A 24570-nucleotide genomic window follows, 5' to 3' on the forward strand; every position below is an offset into this window, starting at 1 on the left:
GTGTTGTGGCCCATCCTTTTTAATATCTTTATTGATCAGTTGGATGAGGGAATTGAGCACACCCTCAGGAAGTTTGCACACAACACCAAGCTGGGGGAAGCATTGATCTGCCAGACGGTAGGAAGGCCCTGCACGGGGACCTGACGAGGTTGGATCAATGGACAGAGAGCAATGGGATGAGGTTCAAAATGGCAAGGGGCTGGGTCCTCCACTTTGGCCACAACAACCCCAGGCAATGCTACAGGCTTGGGGCAGAGTGGCTCGAAAGCTGCACAGAGTAAAAAGATCTGGGGGTACTGGTTGACGCTCGCAGCAACGTGCCCAGTTAGCTAAGGCCAACGGCATCCTGGATTGTATCAGGAATAGTGTGGCCACCAGAAGGTCCAGGGAGGTGATTGTCCCCCTCTACTCTTAGGTTTGTCCTGGTCTTTTCAACCTTAATGATTCTATGTTTTTTATTTTTTCTTTTCTTTTTTTCTGTGACTCATTCACATCAGCACTGCCGAAGACCCAGCCGGGTTGACAGGAGCAACAGGCCTGCTATGGAGGAACGAACTCAGGAAGTGCTGGATCAAGTTTACTTCCCATTTTGCTATTGATGTTTCTTCCTGTAACACTCCCTGCCACCGCTTTTTATTCAAAAGAACAGCCTGAACAACAAGCGCACGGCGCTAACCCCCTCAGCCACCCTCCGCCCTGCCCGCGGCCCGCCCGCCCGCATGGCCCTCAAGATGGCGGCCGCGCCGCGTGGCCGCAGGACTACTTTTCCCGTGGCGCCGCGCTGCCCGGAACATGGCGCCGGCCCAGCGGGGCGGTGCCGAGCCCGGCGCCCTCATTGTGCGTCGCGTTCCGCCGGAACTGCCGCGGCGGCGGGCGGTAGGTGCGGGCCCAGGCGCTGCGGGCGGCTCGGGGGGACCGGAGGGGAGCGGGGCGGCCCTGCCCCGCACACTGCCCCGGGAGCGGGGCAGCCCCCGCTGAGTCTCCCGGCCGCTGCGGTGCGGTGGTCGCGGTCTCTGCCGTGGGCGGTGGCGCAGCGCCGAGGCGGCTCGGGGCCGTGTGGCCAGGCCCGGTCCGGCTGTGGCGGGGCGCTGGCCAAGTGCAGCTGCCGTTGTGTGCCCCGCACGGCATTGTGCCTGTGCTGCGCAGCCCTAGGAGGGGGTTGGGTGCGTACCTGTGGTGGGGCTGTTTGTTCGAATTTAACATTCGAGCGTATGAAAACAGCAAGCTAGGAATTCAGGTTCCTTCACTTTACGCGGTAGAAAAAGCCTGATTGTGTTTTGTGTGTTGTAGATGAAATGTTATTGATGCACTGATCTCCACTTTGCTGCATGTTCAGAGCTTCGTAAAATAGAAATCGAGATGAAGAGCAGGGTGACACAAATAAATGTAAGTGCTCTTAAGCCTGAATTGTGGGGGTTGGTTATTCTGTTACTGGTGGTTAGAACCCCGCATGGACTTCCTTGCTCTTAGGTTTGTCCTGGCCTTTCTGATTGATGTGGCTTTTGATAGGGGTGCTTAAGGGATAGGTTGATATCTTCTTGTATCTTTCCAGTCATGTGATTATAGTAGTGCTCCCTCATCTATCAAATATGCCAGTTAGGAGAGGCATGCCGTTTGGAAATTGACTAGGAAGGAGGCTGGTGGCTGTGGCAGGAAGCCTGGCCAAGAGTTGCAGGTGACTTCAGCAAATATAGCTGGCTTTTGCATGGAGACATGGGAACTTGCAGTTTCAGCAGCATCCGCAGTATTGTTTTACTCCTACGAATGTTCACTTATCTGTTAGGGTCTGCTTGTGCAAAGGCACATGCTGTAGAACTGGAGAATGGAGTCCTAAAAAGACCTGGCTCTACCCATGTGTTAAATACATATTGTATTTATGATATATATATATATGATTTATGAAGTTGGAAATGATTTAGTAAGAAAACAAATTATGGTTAGAAAAAAAAGAGAAAGGTGTAACAAAAAACATGTAATAAAGAGGATTCTTAGAAGAGGGAAAAGACACCAAAGTCGTAGAATTCTGTTAATAGTATTGGATATGATGTGACAAAGTGTACAGTAATGTGTAGAGGAAGAAAGCAGTGAAGGATCAAAGGGAGACTGAAGATCAGCCTACCCTAGTCTCTGGTAGTAATCAACAGTAGATGCCTCGGGAAAGTACTTTAATGGCTGCCCTGCTCTTCACAAGTGCACTCCCAGTCTCCACCTACTTGCGGTTTCCTGAGCCAGATAGTTTCTTTGGTAACCCGTGTGATTTTTGTTTTTCTTTGTTCAGTCTGAGAGTCGTGAACCTATGCCCAATCTTAAAATCTGGGTCATCCTTTAGCAGGGAATTCAGCTGCTTAAGCAGGCGTTAGTTGGATCTAACTCTCCTTGTCATGAGTCTGACTGCTATAAGCTTTATTTGATGGCCTTTGCTTCTTGTAAGGGAGTAGGAAACTAAAGCCATGATACGCCTTGATGTCAAAATACATATGTTCACACTGAGTATATTATAACATTAGGGCTTGATTTTTTTTTTTTTCCTGTCTTCTTTAAAGCATGGCTCCAGTCATGAAAAGAAAGAGGAATACAGTTCACGCCACAGAAGTTTGTCTCCAGAGGACAGGTAGAAATGACTGATTTATATAATGTATTATTTCATTTATGTACCTCCCATAGAGAGATGAGTCCAAAACAAAAAAAACTCTGTGCTTTTTATCTTTTTATTTATTACCATAACTGAGCAGTGAAACAAAACTGCAGGTTTAATAAAATACTGCATGCCAAGAAAGAGGTAATTAAATAGACTTCTTGTTATAACTAATTATTTAAAAATTCCTTACTCATTTAGTTAAAATCTCAAGGGTCTCGAAAATGGAATTCAGATGCCAGCTTCCTTCTTTGACTCATTGCTGATACTACAACTGTTGCTTTAGAGCAAGCTTATGAAAGCCAGCAGAAATATCGTTTGAAGGGCAGTCTACTGAGGCAGGAGATGAACTGCTAGCAATTTAATTTCATGTTTTAATTGGTATAAAACATCTTGTACCAAACAGAATGTCATTTTCAATAGTGTGTTTTCTGTTTCACGCAACACGAGTAAAAGTAGGCGAAACGAATGCATACATCTTAAGAAATACCACATGCAACATTTGCCTTTGGTATTTGATCCTATTACCGTTTGGCACATACTTCTAAGTTGTAGGAGGTGCTTCCTTTTACAGTGCTTTTCTTGATTAAGAAATATAAATATGTGAAACATATAAAATTATTCGCTGGCTGTCAGCATGTTGTTATAAAGGGAGCATCTTCTATTTGAGTGATGTATGTATTAAGACCCAGAGTGCAGAGGTGGACTTGTTGGCATATATGTAACAGATTATTTTCAAGTAGATATTAATAGCATAGCCTTTTACTGAGAACTTTGTTTTTTTTGGGTTGTGAATAGGCATATAGAGCGTGACAGGTCTCCATCTCCCAGAAGAAGAAGAAGATACTCTGATGACAGCAGATATGATCAGGAATATTCGAGAAGGGACTACTATGATGACAGAACTTCAGAAGGAAGGTGAATACCAATCCCTGTTTTTTAATCAGAATGGAAGTACTGATTTTTAAAGAATAAAAGGTGAAAACTTCTCACAAACATTTTCATTGCCTTTTTTCTGTCTCCTTAGAAGGACGGAAAGAGGGAGAGACAGACATTATGAGAAGTGGGAGGAAAGAGAATCTGATCGAAGGAAGCAGAGAAGACTCTCTTCCCCTGATCGTAGAAGTCCAGAGAGATCAACAGTTCAGAGCTCGCTTGCTCATGATGAGGCCACATCAAAGAAAAAGAAAGAAGAAGTGGATCCAATCCTTACTCGCACAGGTGGTGCATATATTCCACCTGCCAAGCTCAGGATGATGCAAGAACAAATCACTGATAAAAATAGGTGAGTTGATGGTAAAAGATGTTAGGAAATGTTGGTGAAAACGGGATACCTTTTGTGGGCTGTAGTGATTCTTCTGAAGGTACAGTTTTCTCAGAAAAACAGCTGAGAGCTGTCTTCTTCCTTCTTGTCTCTTGGGAAAACAGTATAACACCAACCAGTCAAACAAGACAAAGGAAAAAAAAAAGCAAACAATAACAAAAAACAAACAAACAAAAAAACATTGACTATATGCACTTCTGCTGTTAATGGAGAAGTAGAATACAGAGCATAAACAGGGTTGTTTTTTTTGTTGTTTTTTTTTTTTTTTTTTTTTTTTGTAATACCGCAGAAAACCAAACATGCTGGGTTAATACCATATCTGTGGAGAACTACATCTTGGTATATCATGTTGGTTTTGTAGGTTCCTGGTAGTTAAATGTGTAACTGTGAACTGACCTTCGCATTTATGCAGTGAATGTTTTCTTTGCTATGTTATTTAATACAGCTTGCCTTCATGCTTTTATATAACACTCTACAACAATACTGCTTCAAACTTACATATTAATAATTTGTGATACCTTTGTAATAGCTTGGCATATCAGAGGATGAGTTGGGAAGCCTTGAAGAAGTCGATCAATGGTCTTGTCAATAAAGTGAACGTTTCTAATATAGAAAATATCATTCATGAGCTCCTTCAGGAAAATATTGTTCGGGGAAGGTAAGCGATAAAATATTTTAAAGAATCTCTCTTGTTTTTGTGTTAATAGGTATATCGTTCACTTGTGCATCACTCTGTGTGCTTAGTATATGGATACTGGTCTGATTTTTAAAATTCCTTAAATACCTTAGGCTGTATCGTCCAGTGTAGAGGAGCTCCCTACTTGGGAAAAGGGACTGGGAGAGGTAGAGGAAGTACTGTATGCTTGGAGGAATAAGACAGTACAACAGATGATAGCTTTCCTTTTCATAGTAGTTTAACCTGCTCATTTTTCTTGAATGTTTTGAAACTTACATATGTCTGTGTCTATTTACTTCTGTATTCCCAGATTTTATCTGGAGCTAAATATTGTCTGAAAATACACTTTTTACTACAGCTGTTAGACTAGATTGTTTTCCACCTTTATCTTTGCCATTGTAATGTGGAGAAACGATTACTGTGCTCTTTGAGATCACTACTAAGTCATGGCAACCGCATAAGTAAATGCGGTCTGAACTAGACTATTTTCACTTGCATCTGAGAGCATCTAAGTTTCAAAACAAAATATTCTGTTCCTGTACACCAGTATAAAGTGATTATTTCCAACTGATGACTTCCGATTTAAGTACAAATAAGCTGATGCAGTTTGAATTTAGATCCGTGTAGGGTTTATTTTGAAAGACAGTTGGATTTCAATTGACCATAGACAAGACAGTTGTTTTTCAAATATGTACTTTAAAGGTTTATGTTGCGAGGGTTTTTTTCTTGTCTCCCTTTTGTTATAGAATTTGCATGTTGTTGCATTAGCTTATCTACTATTGCGCTAGAAAAAGTATATCTGAGAGGTCTCAGAAGATTCTTTTCAGACTTGATTATTGAAATATACTTAGGATGATGTAATAACTTATAAGCCCTCTGCTTTTATTTATTTCGGTTCTAAAAAGGTGACTTGTGTTCTAAAACATAGTTACGATGCTGAAGAATGCAGGTTCATCTGAGAAAAGCATTGAAAAGTATTATTTTGCATATTCTGGCTTTGCTAAGCATTCAATTTTATTATTCCTAGGTAGATCTTTTAAGGATCTTTCATGAAAATATAATTTTGATTTCCCATCTAGTTTTGCTTGCTTATGTTATTCAGTATTTTAGATCGTAATTCTTCATTGTAAATAGTTTCAGAGCAGATTTTTTTCTGTCACAAAGCGATTTTTGCTATTTCCAATGAGAGGGCTGCGGAAGAAACAGCACAGTCATACAAATTTAAAAGCTTAAGAGCCTGCAGTGTGGTTAAAAATAGGATAATTGCAGGTGACAAGATAGAGACTTTTTAAGTGCTTACCACTTAAAAAAATACCTTTAATAGGCATAATATTTGAATGATATGGTGTTAGTTTAACAGTTTCTGGGTTCAGTCATGTTTGGGAAACCTGACTTCTGCAGAACTCCATTTGTTGCACAATAAACAACTGATAGAAGGATACCAGACTGTCATTTTCAAACTGTTCTAACAATGCAATCCTTTTTTATGATAAGTACTGCATAAAAGTTTTTTCTTGTAATAAAACATTTATGTATTTTTACAGGGGGTTGCTGTCTAGATCCATTCTGCAAGCTCAAGGTGCCTCTCCAATTTTTACCCATGTTTATGCAGCTCTTGTGGCAATTATCAATTCCAAGTTTCCAAATATTGGTGAATTGATTCTCAAGAGGTTGATACTAAATTTTCGCAAAGGATATCGCAGAAATGATAAGGTATGTAAAATGTCAAGAAGCAGCATTCTGACATACAGTTCTTCTGTGCTGGACTTCTACCGTGTACATTCAAATGGTGTACTTGAAAGGAACACAGCTGAGACCTGTGGGTTGGGACCCATCATTATATTTGACTTAACATAAGTACATGAAGCACAGTAGTATTAGAGTATCACGAAAGCTTGACAACCTATTTTATGTTGGAACTGTGATGTTTTTTATTTGAAAATATGTAGTCCTATTTGTAGAACATACCAAAATATTTATTTTCATGACTTAATTTGACTGATATGCACAAATCTTTAGTAAGAGTGTCTGAGTTGTAACTTTTTCTTCTGTATAAGACGCATTGTAACTTCCTGACGCATTGTAATTTCCTGCTTTATTTTTTTGCAGCAACTCTGTCTAACATCTTCAAAGTTTGTTGCACATCTGATGAATCAGAATGTGGTATGTTACTATTTGATCCATACTTTGTATGGCTATTCTTGTATTTATTTTTTAGTTTCAAGACAATGGTAGCCCAAGTGAAGATGTTTTCTCTATTCTAAAGGTTACAGTATTTGCTGTAAGTGCTTAGGACTTTTTTTAGAAAAAAAGGTTCTATCTGGTAATTTGGCTATGATGTTTTCACTTGCCATTGCATTTATGCTTCAGAGTTTCCCAAAACTTCATGTATGTTTGTAGGCTAGTATTCCAATAGTTTGCTTTTTATCAAAGGCTGAGTCTGGGGCTCTGTCCCACAGGTCTTAAACATAGTTTTCTTGCAACGCTGTAATCTCACGCAGGCTTAAGCATCTTTGTAGGCAGAATTAGACTCAGTTGCATTTAAATCAAATTTGAATCTATCTGTATGCCACTATCTTCTGTGTTATAAATACCAGGATTTCTACCCCAGTTAAATGGGATACCCCAGTTTAAAACATTAGTTTCTTCTTTAATAAAATTATGTATATTCCCAATGGTTTCCTAAAAGACTGAAAGAAACAATCTCATATATGCCATTTGCTTATATACATGAGCCTGGAAGATTGGCTTGATAGACACGATTCACTTCCAAAACTAGTATTTTACATCCAGGTAGTTTTAGTAACGTGTTATTTTATTTGCTTGTTGGAAATACATTCTGTTTTTCTTAGTGGCAAAATGTTTTTCATTGCTTGCTCACCAGAGTGTAGCCACATTTCGGTAGTATAGTCATTGACTATGGAGATGGTGTATGTACAGATAGCAAAATTGTATTTGAAATGTTGACTACATCTTAATTAGCTTTGTCCAGCGTGTTGTTTTGTGTATGCATGATTAAACAAGAGTCATGTGACATCCTCAAAGGCTGGACTTCTCAGTCAAGTAAATGACTACTAATTGTGGAACATTGTAAACTCATGTTATTTACTGATATTCTTTTTAAAGGCTCATGAGGTTTTATGTTTGGAAATGCTCACCTTGCTTCTTGAAAGGCCTACTGATGACAGTATTGAAGTAGCAATTGGGTTTCTTAAGGAGAGTGGGCTCAAATTAACCGAAGTTTCTCCTAGAGGTATTAATGGTAAGTATAATTAGCAATAACATTAGGGTTTGTTTTTGTTTGTATTAGAAAGTCCTTTTTCACATTAACATTTCTGTCTATTTTGAAAGCGATCTTTGACCGTCTTCGACACATCCTGCATGAGTCTAAAATTGACATGCGTGTTCAGTACATGATAGAAGTCATGTTTGCTGTACGGAAAGATGGCTTCAAGGATCATCCAATCATTCCAGAGGGATTAGATCTAGTGGAAGAGGAGGATCAATTTACTCATATGTTGCCATTAGAGGATGAATACAACCCAGAGGATATTCTTAGTAAGTTAGAAATGGGAGATACTTCTGTGATTGTATTCCCCAAGAATATAAACTGGAGCTGTAATTTGCAGTATTTTTCTTCATTGATGTACTTTAAAGATTCTCTTTTTATTTTAAAGATGTTTTCAAGATGGATCCAAACTTTATAGAAAATGAAGAGAAATACAAAATGCTCAAGAAAGGTAGGTGTGTATACACATCTTATATATAACAGAGGTATTATGCAGTTTACATGTATAATGTGTGCATATTTATGTCTATATATATTTATATATGTTTATAAATGTAAACTATTTAATTATTCATTTAATAATTCATTTAATAATTAATAATTCATTTAATTATTCAACTGTTACCAATTTTATTATTTAACAGCAGGTGGTATCTGTATCCCAAATAACTGTCTTTTAGTTCATGGTACACCTTTACAGTGTATTCCTGCTATCTTCTTCAGTGTTGTTTCTGCAGCTATGTATCATTCAGTTGTGACATACCTTGTCCACCTGAGACACTCCTTCACTCTTAGGTGTTGGAACAGGTGTTCATTAATGGTGAAACTACTGTGATTCTACATTTCTTTAATCTGGGATACTGCTCTTTCAGAAATCCTTGATGAAGGTGACAGTGAATCTGAACCAGATCAAGAAGCTGGAAGTAGTGAGGAAGATGAAGAGGAAGATGAAGAGGAGGATGAAGATGGTAAGTGTGTGACTGGCAACTTGGAGACCTATTGTGCGTGTGTTTTTTTTGTAGGTGAAACAGGAAAGGAGACCTTAACTTCTGTTACACGCTTTCCAAAACTAAGAATGTTGCAATATTGAGGGAGGTTTTAATCCAAACTTATTCCTAGATCTAAGTATTTAATACTAGGAAGTAGTATTCCATTCCATCCAGTATTCCTTCCCTTTAAAAGGAAGCATTCAGCATAGACAAAACGAGAGAGATCTTTGCTTGATTGTTCTTGACCTTATCAATTTAATTCAAGAAGATCCTTGCAGACCTAAAATCTTAAAGCTAACTTACATGAAAACGCCAACTTGAACAAATAATCAAAAACTTTATGGTCAAATCTAGTGTTATATCTTGTTATTAACTTGCTTTTGAAATCAGATTGGGTTTTCTTAAAAATGTATGTACATCTTTTGTTTATATCTCAGTTCTGTTCAGCCCCCTTGCTTGATCTGCGCCAGTCCTCTATTCATGTGTTTTCAGATACTGTTGTATATACATATATACGTTGTTTCAGTTCCGTTGTATTATATACATTAATGCAGAGTCTGTAACTGAAAAGCAAGCAAAGTGCTATTCTTGTAGAATACTTAGAATGAATTTCCTCACTACTTTAGCAGAGTATTTTACAGTAGAGCAGAACTTCCACAGAACCTCTGGTTGACTGGAGGGGTCAAGGAAGGGAAGAGCATGAGAATTCACAGGATGTTTATGGTATTGCTAAACTTTAAAGACTGAAGGAATAGTGAATAAAGGTGTTTCTGGAATGGTTGTGGTTTGGAATAATAGATTTTTCTGCTCTTGATTCAGGAGAAAAAAGGACTTTGCAGAATGTATTCTACATGTAGTGGAAATAAAAATTCTCTTGTAAAATACAGGAAGACCTATGTAAAGCATTGTATAGTTACATTATTCAGAAAATACCTTGTTAATAACATAAGCAAAGAATGTTAAACCCAGTGGTGCAATTGCTAAATCAGGTTTTAGGATTTCAAAGGAATCAAACTCTTAAAATTTTATCTCTAAATATTTACCTGTTGGTCAATAATCATACAAACACTGCTTTTTTATTTTCCCCCCCGTAAAAGAAAAAATATATATATCACACAGAAAGTTGCTAATTACAAATACTTAAGACTATAAAAAGTATTGCATAGTGTGTTACAGACCTAATAAAAACAGATGTGTTATAAGAGATTACTTAGACCTGCCTTGATGTTTTACTATTTCAAACTGCTTTTCTTTCCCAGGCCAGAAAGTTACAGTCCATGACAAAACAGAAATTAACCTGGTCTCCTTCCGTCGTACAATTTATCTTGCTATTCAGTCAAGGTAAATGTTTATATAATTTATATGCAAGTGTGTTTCTTTTGACGTGGTTGAAGTTAAATATTCTTTTTTCTTTAAATTGTATGTTAAATCAGGATTTAAGAAGTTCAATATAGAGCCTGATCTGATAGTGTAAAGCAGACTATTGTTTGACACATGGGTAGATGAATTATCATCCTAAGATAAATTCATTTTGTTTAAAGTGTTTATGAAATTAGTGTGCTGGGACTTTTCTATGAATATTGCTGTAATTAAAATTGTTTTAGTGAACAAAGGTCAGTGGTTTTTATTGTAGTTACATTGCACGGATAAGGAGAATTTTTTTTTTTATCTTATTATAGCTTAGACTTTGAAGAATGTGCTCACAAATTGCTGAAGATGGACTTCCCCGAAAGTCAAACTGTAAGCCTTGCTTTTTATTCTTTTTTGTTATTAACATGATTATAAAGTAGTCCTGTGGTAGTATATAGAATACTTCCTTGTCCTGAGATCCAGCCGCTATGAAGAGTGGATGAACAGGCAGTCTCCTTGCAGGTGTTTCTCATAATGTCTTTAAACTGTTAGAGCAAATAGGCTGATACCTGTTTCTTAAAATGTTTTTTTTTTTTTTTCACACAGTTTCTACTTTATATCAAGCAGCTTAAATGTTTAAGGCCTATTTGAAAATGCTGGTTGGTTGGACTGTTGGAAGAGTTAAGCTCTAACAAAAGTACTGTAGCATGGCAGACATTCTCAGCATTTTGTTCCTGAAAGAGGAGTTGGAGATAATACTTGAAGGCAGCTGTGAACTTTGTCCAGTGGAGCTAGGAATATAGGCTAAAAAGAATGAATTGTGGTTTTGCTTCTACAGTGTTTTGAATAATAGTGTGTATTGATTTAAAACAACTTGGGTATGGATGATTTATTGCCATCTTCTCAGAAAGAAATTGTTTGCAGACACTGTTTAAGATCAATTGGTATGTTTTCAAGTAAAGGAAATTGTTCCTCAGTCAGTAAGTAATTTACATGAAAGCATATGAAGAATTCAGATGACTGCTGTGTATTTTCTTATTTAATTCTGTGCATGGAGTATTTCAAGCCTACCTAAATGAAATACTAAGCACGCATAGGATTATGGCTTCCCATGAAACCATAACCTGAAGGATTCTAAGTAGAGGAAAGAAATCCTGTTTTGCAGCAAATCAGTTCAGCTATAGAGAGAACAATCTAGAATATACACACTACATCATACAATGAAGATATAAATTGAGTAATACTGCTGATTGAGTAATTGCTTTGCAAAATACTTCTCAAATGTTGGTGTTTAATACCACTGCAGTCTATCAACTACCAGCTATTCTGTGATCAAGATCTACAAAGTAAATGTATTTAAAAAGAAAACAACAACAACAAAAAACCACCACCACAACATAAGTCAGAATCTTAGGTATATAAAACAGACTCTTTTTTCACCACTTAATTTGGGAAGACTAGGTGTTTTTGAGACTTAATACTTGCTACCAGGATACTTGCTTTTACTTTCTGTGAATGCCTTACTTGCTGAAAATAAAATATCCCAAGATGCACAAATGCAATGAAGGTGTTACTTTCCATGTAGGACTAATCTATAGGGTACTAATTTACTGAATGTGAATCTTTTTACATTACATAATTGTATGAAGTGCTTTATAGAAATAAAAACAGAAGTTTGGGCTTTGAGAAACTTGGTATTTCCCCTGCTAATCAAAATTTAAAGTACAAGAACAACAGAATACTCCTTGGCACTGCAGTGTACTACAGGATAGTGATGAGAATGTCAACAATTTTTTTTGTTTTTATTTAGTAAGCTGTTTTTCTCTGACTTGAGATGGAGACACTTCTTATTTTTGCTATGAAATGCTGCTTTTTCAGAAATAAATAATGCTGTTAAACAGAAGCATCAGTCTTCTATTTCCTGTCTGATTTGCATGCGTTTCATTTTTAGTCTTCTTCAGCTGTATATTCTCCTTCCTCAGACTACTCACCTAAACCTCATCTTTTTTTTTAATGCTCCTTTTTTTGGGATGCAAAGTTTCTATGCCTCAGTGTCTATTATTCTTTATCTAAACCACCTTTTCTTTCTACAATTTTGTATTGCAAGTTTACAGGCAGTTTTTCCTTTTTTGATCTTTAACATAGGGTTTTAGGTTTTTTTTTTGTTGTTGTTGATTTGATGCATTTTGGTATGCTCTGCTCTTCACCGTTTAGCAGTAGCACTGAAGTACTTAGTATGTAAAATATTCAGAATTTTATTTTTTTCTTTTTTGTTTGGCTTGTAAGGGAAAAAAACATAACTGATATTCTTTACAGTAAATTTAATAAGAGACTTGCTTTTCTTAAGTACTAAGGGACCAACTGCTGCCTGCAGATCAGAAGTTGAAGAGCTTTGTTGTAGTCTCTTCTAGAGCCTGTGACAAGGTGTTCTAAACAAGCCTTTCAGTTAGTTCCTAAGCATATGTTTGGTCTTGGCGCAGAGTGCTATTTCTGTTCTTAAAAAGTACTGTTATTATCTGTGTTAAAACTGCATTAATGTAATGCATTGCCAAAGAAAAATAAACTAAAACTAGTAGAGGAATATGATATTACCAGTTTGCTGACTTCTGAACTACAACGAAAGCAAAAAGCAAGCCTGTTTAAAATGTCAGAAATAGGCTTTTCAGTTTGCTTTCCCTTAACAGATTTTTGTTGCCTCTGCTCTTGGACGAGCATGTTTCAGTTTCTGGTGGTTTTAGTTAAAAGGATTTGAGAATCTTCATGGTAGTACAGATCTAGACAGAAAGAAAGAAGCACTTAACTAGAGAATCATTCCTTCTTTAGTGCATGAGGAATGCAGAGCTTTTTCTGAAAGATCTTACTGCATACAAAATACTTAATTTCAAAAGGATTTAAGCATTGTTCAAGCTGAGAGCATAAAGTGTTCTTCCCTTGTTGCTCAGCCCACTGCGGTGGGAAAAAAAAACACCTCGTTCTTGCTCTTTAGAAGTTTGGCTAAAATAGATTTGGCTTCTGTTTGTTCTTTTCAGTGGTTGTGATGTGATGTGAACATTGGTTTACAGCAAAGTTTGGAACTTCAGTAAATTAGCCTCATCTGTAAGAGTATCATCTTCAATACAGCTATCTCAAAAATAATGTGTCACAAGATTGTTATTTATTCATTTATTTTTTACTTGAAAGGAGAAAACTTGTTCTAGGCACAGCCTTCTTGAAAGAATTATGCATGCTTTTGACACATTTGCATTTTTACGGAATGGTGTCACACTTCTTCAAATCAGTCCTACTTTGGGGTGGAGGGAGTTGTGAGTGTCTCTGTTGTGCTATTTCTGCATTTAGTGTTTGAAGATAACAGGAGTACTAATTTTGACTTGACATTCACTGAAAATGTAGTCCAGGAAGCTGGTATGGAGTGGGATGGTCTAAAGCTGATAATTGTCTTCTGGTCAAGTAGATGATTTCTTAAATGCATTGCTTTCCTTTCTCACTACAAGGCATTGCAACACATAGGTTTGGCAACTGCACAGTGATTACTTCACAGACTTGCTGCTGTCTGTAAAACATGATTATCCTCAAGTGGTTCTTCTGTCTTCCGTATGAAGATATTTTTGTGAGCCCTAGATGCTGAATCAATGTAAACTTTCAGAACTTCCGTTTTAAAAATAGTACATACCCAAACAGTAAATGAAACTGAGTTTTATATGTTTAATTGGCGTTCTGTTAATGCATAAGTGCAGTATAACATACATATAGTATTTCCCTCGTTCTTTCGTTAATATCAGTGTTGTTAATAGACTTACACTTCCATACTTGAATATACTTAATTGTATGAAACATGTACTATATCAGCTTGGACTCGATCATATCATTTAATTCAGGCTTCTAATGAAATCTAACTAATTCTTTTTAAATACATTGCCTTAAATCTGCAAGTTTAATCAAAATCAAAGCAATCTTATTGTTGAACCACTCTTCTAGGCATCTGCCTGGGTCAAGACGTTAGTAGCTCTCTTAGTTTCAAGATAATGTAGTAGGGTGAAGAACAGTAAAACTAAAAAACAAAAACAAAAAACAAAGCAAAACAAAACTTGCCTTACTTTTATATTAAAGATTTTGCTAAATTTGCTATCTGAAGGATAATGTTAGGTTAGTCTGACCATTTTATACTAATTGAAGTTCTTATAAATTGCATAGTATTTTGATACATTTTTACATGCATAGTAGGAGCCTCAAAACTATAACAGCAAAAAAAAAAACCTACTTCTAAACATTGTAGTTAGAATATAAAATCTTAATAGGCAAGGTCTTACTCATTCAGTGGCTTTAATGTGTGTAACATGCAGTACTGTTGACATCAGTATAATCACTGAAGATAAACTGTAGAATCTGGATCTTGAGTTAAAAATCAGAAAGCCCCTTAAAGGAACCAGTTTACTTTCTTTTGAGTTATAATCATATAAGTTACGTATTTAGAAATGAAAACAGTTTCTAAACAGAGTTCATTAGGTGTGAATGAACTAGATGCTTTGTACCAAGGTCCATCCAACTCATTATACTTTTTAGATAAGAACTAGTTGTTTAGGGAGAACTGAAAGAAATGCCGTGTATTTAGAGACATATCTCCTTATCTGTGTCAGCAGTTTTGGGAAGTGCTATTTTTCCATGGTATAATATTGAATTCAAGACATCTACAAAAGATTGTTCACTTCATCTGTATGGAACATCAGATATTTTTAAAGTATTTATTTACCTCGTGATTGGATAGCTGTGCTTTCGGAGCTAAGCTTCATAGTCATTTGTTCAGCATTGTATGGAAGTCTTTAAACAGCACAATATCTTAATTAAAACTGGGAAACAAGTTCATTGTGTTCTCTAAAGCAAATGAAGGGCTAAGACCCACAGATTCTACTTGCCATAAACATCATCAGAAGTGTTATCATTGGAAGCAAAGAAATGAGTTAACTAACCTTTTAAAGCTATAAATGAAGCTAGAATTGCGATGTGAACTTGTCACATCTCTCAAAAAACAATTAAATCATTTTAAAGTTTATTAATTTTTAATCTGGAAGACGGTTACTCTAGACCTAACCTTGAGTTGTTGTGATAACACTAGCAAGAATATCTGTGGGCAAGTCTATTTTCATGCATGTGGTTATTTGAGATACCCTCTTAGAAATCATTGTAATATTTAATTAAAATGTTAAAATATTTAATTACTGTAAACCACAGGGGATACCAATGTTGTAATTGCATTTAAGATGAGGAAGAGAAGTAATTTGTTTTTTCAAGTCTTGCTGACTTTATTAGCAATGGCATCAGCACTTTACCCCTGTTGATTGTTTAAAAACTGATTAACTGCAGCATTACTGTAAAACGGGATAATATAAAAAGTTAATATGCATTTTAATATACCAAGCTAACACAATGCGACAGTGTTGATAGGAATGCCTTTAAACACACTTGCAAGCTTCTGTTTGATACATTACTGTCTCAGTATTTAGAAGGGATTATTTCTTGTTAAACATAGTTGGCTTTTTGTTTGTCGTGAGTACAGTGTGTGATGGGCAAAATGTTTCTTTTAGGTATGTGTACTTGGAAGAATAGCACAAGTGGGAGAATACTGAGTCTGGTAGATGTTACACTAAACTGGTTTCAGATACAAAGAGAATAAATAACATGATTGAAATTATGACAGCTCAGGCAAAACTTCATTTTATTTTTTCCTCAGTTAAGCGATATTTTTATGGGATTGTTAGTTTAAATATAAATTTATCTGAACTAATGATGAAAAATACATGACTGATAGCCTAAAACCTGTTTGGGAATGCCATAAACTAGTTTATAGTATGAAGTAGGTCACATTAGAAAATACTAAAATAAAGTTAATGGGGGAAATACTGCAGTCCTGTTTGTGCTATATATTTCATGGCTCTTAATTTACATAAAAATGTTCGCTTCAGTTGTCTTAATTACTGTTTCAAATTGTGCCCTGAGCCAGTTCATAGCTGTATCACAATCTGCTCAGTTCACATAGCTAGGAAATTAAGTTTTCTATTTATATATATATATGTATATACGTGTGTGTGTGTGTATATATATAATATAAAAAAATCCTGTATGTTTATTGCCTATACCACTGGTTGTCAGCTGGTGAAGTGCTCTGATCCTAGAGGTGACAATCACATTTCCCTCTGGGTTTTGATCCAGAATCCCTGCTGGTGTTGGTGCACACAAAAGGGGGGGGGGGGGGGGGCGGAGAGAGTTTGGGGTCAGAGCTGGTTGTTTTAAATAGTTGGTAACAGTGGCAGGAGAGCATCTTCAGTGGGATTGCTGTAACTGATACTTAGTGGGATTGCTGTAATTGATACTTATATCCACGTGCGCTCAGACAGGAGGAAAGTGTAAGGTAGACTGTCAGTGATGGAGTGTGTGTAAAAGCTTTGAGAGGCTAATCTATCTCTGATTCCCCTGCTCCTTCCTAGCCATGAATGGGAGATGCTCGTTTAGAGGGTGATTCCAAGCAGGAGCCTAAAGCAGTTTCCTTTAGAAGAGTTTCTCTCCGTTCCTTCAGTGTAAAGGAGGAAGTCTAGGCAAATCAGCCTCAGGAGGCGTAAATTTAGGCTTCCTGAATTATTTCTAATGTACCTGAAATAGCCCAAAGCTTATTTAAAAACAAAAAACAAAATCCAGAATGGTAAAAGTGCTCTTGTTGGATTGAATTTGTTTTTTACATTTGTTTGGCTTTTCCTCCCACCCCGCACAAAATTACAGCTTTTTTCTCATTCTTGCCAGCAGTAGGATTTAAAAACGTGACTTTAGCTTGAACTACCAGATGGTCACTTTATGATTTTACATATACATATATATATATATGTATATATACACACACATATATGTATGTATATGAATAATTATAACAATTACATACAGAAATCTTGTGGTTTAAAATTGAAATAGTTGTTTTAAGATGTGTATAAATGTATATATGCTTAACGTTCCTCCCATTCATGAGCTGCCAGTTCCTGCTCATAAAGATGGGTACATACATGCAACTTCCTAGTTTCAAAGCCTAGAGTTCTGAAATTAAGGTAACAAACAAGTACTAACCATACTTAAGTATTATTTTTTCTGGGCTTTCCTGTGATATCAGAGAATCACAGAATTTCTAGGTTGGAAAGAACCTCAAGATCATCGAGTCCAACCTCTGACCTAACACTAACAAGTCCTCCACTACACCATATCACTAAGCTCTACATCTAAAGGTCTTTTAAAGACCTCCAGGGATGGTGACTCCACCACTTCCCTGGGTAGCCTGTTCCAATGTCCAACAACCCTCTCGGTAAAGAAGTTCTTCCTAAGATCCAACCTAAAACTCCCCTGGCGCAACTTTAGCCCATTCCCCCTCGTTCTGTCACCAGGCACGTGGGAGAACAGGCCAACCCCCACCTCGCTACAGCCTCCCTTGAGGTACCTATAGAGAGCGATAAGGTCGCCCCTGAGCCTCCTCTTCTCCAGGCTGAACAAGCCCAGCTCCCTCAGCCGCTCCTCGTAGGACTTGTTCTCCAGGCCCCTCACCAGCTTCGTCGCCCTTCTCTGCACCCGCTCAAGCATTTCCATGTCCTTCTTGTAGCGAGGGGCCCAAAACTGAACACAGTACTCAAGGTGCGGCCTCACCAGAGCCGAGAACAGGGGGACGATATACTTTAGTGTGGATTTTCTTACCTTCATTTTCTATAGATGTAGGGGATTGGTGCTATTTATCTTAAAAAAAAAAAAAAAAAAAAAAAAAAAAAAAGCTTTGTGATAACTCCTTTTCCTCACTGTGGTAAAGACAGTTGGTAAATTAGATTTGACTTCGTTATTGCATTGTATGGTGTGTTAGCTCAAAAACTTTAGCTTAAGCAGAAGAAGAAATACAAATGGCAAAAAGTTAATGTTTAGGCCCCCAATAACCTCAGAAACAAGAAATTCAGAAGAGTGCTGATGTTTCTAATGTGTTTTATGTAAATAGTCTTGTTTTAAAGCTATCATCAGTGTATGGATTTCTTCAATGTTTTGGTACTTCATAATGATATTTTTACTGCTACAGTGAATTTATCTAGTGAAAATTTTATTTTAAATCAGAAAGAACTCTGCAATATGATACTTGACTGCTGTGCTCAGCAAAGAACGTATGAGAAGTTCTTTGGGTTACTGGCAGGGGTGAGTTCTAATTTCAGATTTTATACTGTATGCTTTACTTTAGTTCTTGTGTCAAACTTAAATTTTAATAGATAAGTAAAACTAATAGTCTTTATTCTGAAAATGTTATGCTAATTGATTGAATTAACATTTTGATCGTAATAAGCACAGTGAATGCAATACAAGAACTTATTCTCTCCTTAGTTTATTACTTTTTGTCTCCCTTTTTTCATTACTGTAGAAAGGTAAATTGTAGGCCAAGGCATGGTACTAAAAGTTAAATGTACTATGAGTTACTAGAAGAATCCTTTCCATGGCGCTAAAGACTGACTTTAGAGACTCCTCTTTTCCAGATGCTTCAGATTGTCTTTAGAGGACAAAACCGTCATTTCAGTCCTGTTCTTTTGTTTTGTCTTTCAGTAAACTGCTAGCTCCTTGTTGGCTTTTTTTTGTATGTGTAAGTAATTAATAGTTGCAGTTATTTCTTAGTTCAAGCTTTCCCTGTCTTGTATTGACAGAGCTGACTAGTTAAGTTCAAATAGTTGCCCTAAGGGAGCGAGCAGTTACACTGACAGGGTTTGTTTTTTTCCATTTCTACTTTTTTATCCAATATTTCTGCTGACATTCTATTGTGAAGCACTAACCATATAAATCTGCATATTCAAAAGCAGTAGAATATAATTGTCAATTTCCATCTTCCTTGAAATGTTTATGTCCAAAATGTCTTACCTCTGGCTGTGTTCCCTGCTGCCTCTCTAATTTTGAATACCCATTCAGTGATGTCATGAAAAAGTTATATTTGACGGGTTACATCCAGTGAGAATACTGGATGTATGGAAGTAAAATAAATTGCTGGATAATTTGCTGCAGGTCAAAATCAATTATTACTACTTCTGCAATGCAGATGAGTTTCTTGCTCTGACAAACTGCCAAAAGCAATAAAATATATCAATTTGAAGGTGTTTTCTTCTCCTTTAAGTATTAGTTTAAAGGAAAATCTTGCAGTAAATATTAGCACCATTACATTTACATTGCACAGGTCATTTATATGTAGGTTATGTGCGTGTTTAATATTTTGTTTAATCTGTTTAAATTATAAAATACTGTTTCAGCGTTTCTGCATGCTAAAAAAAGAGTATATGGAATCATTTGAAGCTATTTTCAAAGAACAGTATGATACTATCCATCGTTTGGAAACAAACAAATTGAGGAATGTTGCCAAGATGTTTGCTCATCTACTGTACACTGATTCAATTCCCTGGAGTGTAAGTAGAACAGTCTATTGTCATATCCTTTTTATTTAATTATTAATGCCTAGTATTTTGAAATGGTAGGTAAAGCGTCAGTTTTACTGTTTTCTGCACTTTGGAGCTATTACTATTTTAAATAATATATTTAAATATATTCTCAAGCAAACTGTTGAACAATTGTGTTGATCATCTCTTCTTCCTAACCTATCCCTGTCCCCTGCAGTTCTTAATTAGTTGATTCGCGCTATTATTTTATAGAGCTCAGCTGGAATTGATTGATTAAAATGTACTTTTTTTTTAGCTAATCCACAGTGTAAGTAGTAGAACTGTCTCTTGAAAATAAGTCTAAAAAAATGAGAAATTATGCTTATAATTACGTAAAGCTTTTCATTTTAATGTATAATAAATTTAAAAATGCTGCATTTCTGTTATTTAAGATTTCTTTTAGGAAGAATAAAGGCAATCTTACATTCTGCTATATAACAATACAACATTAAAAAAATAATTGTAAGGTAACTTTTCATGCACTTTTATTCTTAGTACACAACCTAATCTAATTGTCATTCACAAGTCAGTTGTGAATTGTCACACACAGTTCAAGTATTTCATCTGTTTAGAACTGAAGTTTCAAATCTTTAACTTTCCAGAAGTTCACACATCTGACTTTTTTTTTCTTTCATGGATTTTTCTTAAAATAAATTCTAAAACAATTACTAGCATAGAAGTGATCAGAAACTTTCTGCAGGTAGTAGAACAGAATTCTCAAGGTTGAAAAAGTCTTGACCAAGATTTAGCATTTATATTTGTGAACAAAAATAAATAAATAAAAATCAGGCTGTTAGTTATTTCAGGTCAATGGGTTTTAAGAGAAATGAAAGAATGTATGTTTTAGTGTGTGTTTTTTCCCCCTCTAAACATTTTCAGGTCCTTGAGTGTATAATACTGAGTGAAGAAACCACCACATCCTCCAGTAGGATTTTTGTCAAAATATTCTTTCAGGAGCTTAGTGAATATATGGGACTTCCAAATCTAAATGCAAGATTAAAAGATGAGTAAGTTGAAATCTATTTCAAAACTGTACATTGGATTATTATGAAAAAGTAAAAATGAGAACTCTATTTTCAAATTCAAACAAGACCGTAGTTTTGTAGCTGTAGTATTCAAGAGTAAGTGTGTGTATAACTTCATTTATTTCAAGAGTCCTGTTAAATTGAGTGCTACCTACCATTTACTTGGGTTCAAGTATGTGCATTTATATATATTTTAGTGAAGGACTTGTTAGTGTTAGGTCAGAGGTTGGACTTGATGATCTTGAGGTCTCTTCCAACCTAGACAATGTGATTCTGTGATACTGTCAGCTATATGGCAATGTAATAAAAGTTGCTGTGACTTCTCTTCTGGCAAAACTTAGAAAAAAGCATCTAATTCTAGTTTTTCTTGGATTAGTTGCTTGTCCTTCAATCTGATATGAATAACATATTCTTTTAAGTATGTATGTTTTTAATACACTGTATTTTGGCAACACTGATCTTTGTTACTAGAAGAAATCCCAATTACAGGAATTAACTCTGTGTATTAACAGAACTTAGTAGATGTTTATACTTAGGGCCCTGTTTGATGGAACTTTGTCATAGGTACCTAGATCTTTGACCTTCTTGGTCATCAAGTAATATCCATTGCTATCACAAGCTAGATTTCAGAGGTCTCTTCAGGGCTTCGCAAAATTAGGCTCTTGATTTTGTCAGAACCTGCCAGTATTTTTTTTATTAGACCAACAGAAGAATTTTGTTAATATATGCCACAGATATAATGGAAGTGCTGAAAAATGCACGAAGAGAAAACTTTTGCCGTGCTATGAAGTTGTGTGCAGTTCCTTTTTCAGTTTATTAATGTCAATGAGAATTAGTGCTAAACTGGCATAGCGCTTGATTTAGATGTTTGTTTTCAACAGAACATTGCAGCCTTTCTTTGAAGGATTATTGCCTCGGGATAACCCAAGAAACACTCGCTTTGCCATCAACTTCTTCACTTCTATTGGCCTTGGAGGACTAACGTGAGGAACATGTTTTTTTGTTTCTATTTGATTCTTATTTTCTTTTCCTGTGCCTCCCCCTGAGAAGGGGGAAAAAGTTAACTTTTTTCCTCTTTTAAATTAGGGATGAATTACGAGAACATCTGAAAAATGCACCAAAGATGATAATGACACAAAAACAAGATGTTGAGTCATCAGATTCCTCTTCATCTTCAGAAACAGACTCCTCTTCAGATTCTGATTCTGACAGCAGTAGCAGCAGCTCAGAGTCATCCAGCAGCAGTGACTCCTCATCTAGCAGCAGCAACAGCAGTGACTCAGGTATTTAAACACTAACTATTCATTTCCCTTTTATTTGTTGCTATACTTCTATTTACTGCTCTTGCTACATATGCTTGTTTTGACAAACTAGCTATAGAAGGTGTTACTGTTTTTTGTTTAAAACCTAAATAGGAATAAATATATGTAAAATTTCTTTAACTTATGTGTTTCAAAATACTACCTCTTGCTCATGGAAACTTACTTTAGAAATCAGAAAAACTACACTCTATTTTTAGTCACTTAAGTATTTGAGGAACACTGTTATCGAGGGCTTTCTTAAACAGTTGATACCTGTTACACAGAGTTATCATTTCAGTTCGGTGGAGGAAGGAGGGGTTAGAATAGTTCCCTATTAATATCTCTGTGGGGTGCCTACTGGTGAACTATGTCCTCTGTAAATGCGTCTCTTCATGGATCAGACAAGACGTTACTCAGTTCTAGCAGTGTGTTTAATTTTATTCTCCGTCTTAATTTTCATTTCCTAATTAGCTTTCCTCAAAAAGAGTTTGTGTGTTGATACTGTGAAGGTTCTAGTCTTGAGAGAAATCTCTAAGGAAGAATCAGCTTTCACTTACAACTTCATATTTTATAGTTTTGTATCATAATCGCTATTTAGCATCTCGTATCATCCTGCTCATATATAGCATTCTGTTTAGCATGAAGTGTCATAAATGTTGCTTATTCTGCGAAGTACATGCTAGTATGAATTAGTGTGTACAGTCTCTCCTGTGTAACGTGAGCAGGTGATAACACAGCATGACTTCCTATAGTTCACAAGCTCGGTGATTCAAAGTTAATTTGATTTATTGTGTGCCTCGGAAACAAAAATATAGATTAATAAAATAAAAGCAGTGTGAGCTGCTCATGCTTTGGAATTGCATTTCTTTCCTCTGTTGCAATGTTACTGTACAAAATCTGATTTGGGTGTCATTATGAAGCTATCACATTAATGACGATAAAGCACTAGAGGAGGGCACAGTTAAACAGGGTCAGAGAAGGCGTTAGTTCAGCAAAGAGCCAGATGGCTCCTGCAAAGACAGCTGCAGCTCTACTGAGCTGCTTGATAGGAACCAAAGAGGTAAGTCCTTAGTGACAAACCAACTGAGTCTGCAATCTGCTAGTACGAACACTTAATTTTTGTAATCTTAGGACCTTCTCTTTTACTACTTGTCTTTCCTCCATTCAGGAACACACATTCATTAAGACTTCTGATACCTTAGCAGCCTGGTTTCACCTTTTTTCTTGTTCTACTTTTTTCTTGTCTACTTAAATACAGTGGTTGGAACAATAATTTGAGATAACTATATTCTGTAATGGTAAGCTTCATTCAGGCTTGCTATAAAGTGAGGGTCCATTACGGGTTATAACTGTGTTTGCAACTTTTTAAATCTAAAATAACTTGGTAGAGATAAAAAGGAATTTTTCGTAAGTGTATTATACAGTATTTAAGTTTTTCAGCAGTACAACGTATGAGAAAACAGAAAAACTGCTGATCAGAAATAGAGCATCCAGCTAAACAGGAGATTGATCCTTACTGACATTTAGTGTGGAACTTCACTGTCTGGTTTTGCACTGCTCTGGACAGGCCGTTACAACCAAAACTGAGCTACCAGAGGATGAAATTTGTAGTGAAAGACTCATATTTGTTTTTACTTATTTTCTGGAGTCTTTCTGCATTCTGGTAGATATAAAATGGTAGGGAAAACACTGTTGGAGAAGAAAATCTCTATCTACCAAAATCTATGTGAAGTGATCCACCTTTGCACATTATCAGAGTGCCAGTTAGCCTTAGTTTCAAACAGATTAGCCAGCTACTCTAAAACTCAGGTATTTGATGTACTATTAAATCAATTTATGACTACAGTATTTTCAAAAGGCAATTAGGAACAGTTAAATGATATGATACCATAGTTCATACAATAAGCCATAGTAATGGTTATTCTCTAAATGGCTGTAACTTTGGTGTTCATTATTTACTTACAAGGCTCGTCACATCTGTTGAGTGAAATCTAGTGGTTCTTTATAAAGAGCAAGCAGGAGGAGTAAAATCTCTTCCATAGAGATAAGCACTACTGTATATTCAGAAATACAGATGTTAGTTCATAATCTAGATGGTTTCAGAGGTAATTGTAAATCTCGGCTTTTGAAAAGAAAGTATTAGACAAATATAACTTCTAATTGAAAGCAAATCAAGTAATCTTTGCTGGTTTTTAGTAGTTGCACACTTTGATTTCATTCAGAAATTGTAACATACATATATTTAGGACTATTAAAGCTTTTAGCTAAGCATGTACTTTAACGTTTTAAACTTAAGTTTACAATGTGTACAATGTTCTTTATGTAGTTCAATAAATTGACTGAAGTTAATTAAAATACAACCTTATTCACAAGACTTGTTATAATTTCAGATGCTCCGAAAGCTAAAAGAAAGAGAACACAAAAGAAAAATAGAGAATCTGATAAAGCTTCCAGGAAAAAACAAGGAAGGAAAAGGAAATCCATTGAGAAGAAAATCGGAAGGAGACA

General features: G+C 36.2%; 1 protein-coding gene across 1 annotated transcript; it reads left to right on the forward strand.

Moving 5' to 3' along the window:
• Positions 1 to 785: 785 nt before the first annotated feature.
• Positions 786 to 24565, forward strand: CWC22 (CWC22 spliceosome associated protein homolog; the record flags this gene model as incomplete). The annotated part of the gene is made up of 20 exons (XM_084523041.1): positions 786 to 876; positions 1291 to 1386; positions 2544 to 2611; positions 3434 to 3553; positions 3663 to 3920; positions 4489 to 4617; positions 6180 to 6348; positions 6745 to 6798; positions 7762 to 7897; positions 7987 to 8193; positions 8313 to 8375; positions 8797 to 8892; positions 10173 to 10254; positions 10593 to 10653; positions 18385 to 18462; positions 19554 to 19706; positions 20616 to 20743; positions 21643 to 21744; positions 21848 to 22044; positions 24453 to 24565. Coding segments are annotated over exons 2-20 (2241 nt in total), but the record flags the coding sequence as incomplete, so codon positions are not given.
• Positions 24566 to 24570: the final 5 nt, after the last annotated feature.

Source organism: Aythya ferina (assembly GCF_964211825.1).
Source record: "Aythya ferina genome assembly, chromosome: 6".
Classification (NCBI taxonomy): Eukaryota; Metazoa; Chordata; class Aves; order Anseriformes; family Anatidae; genus Aythya; species Aythya ferina.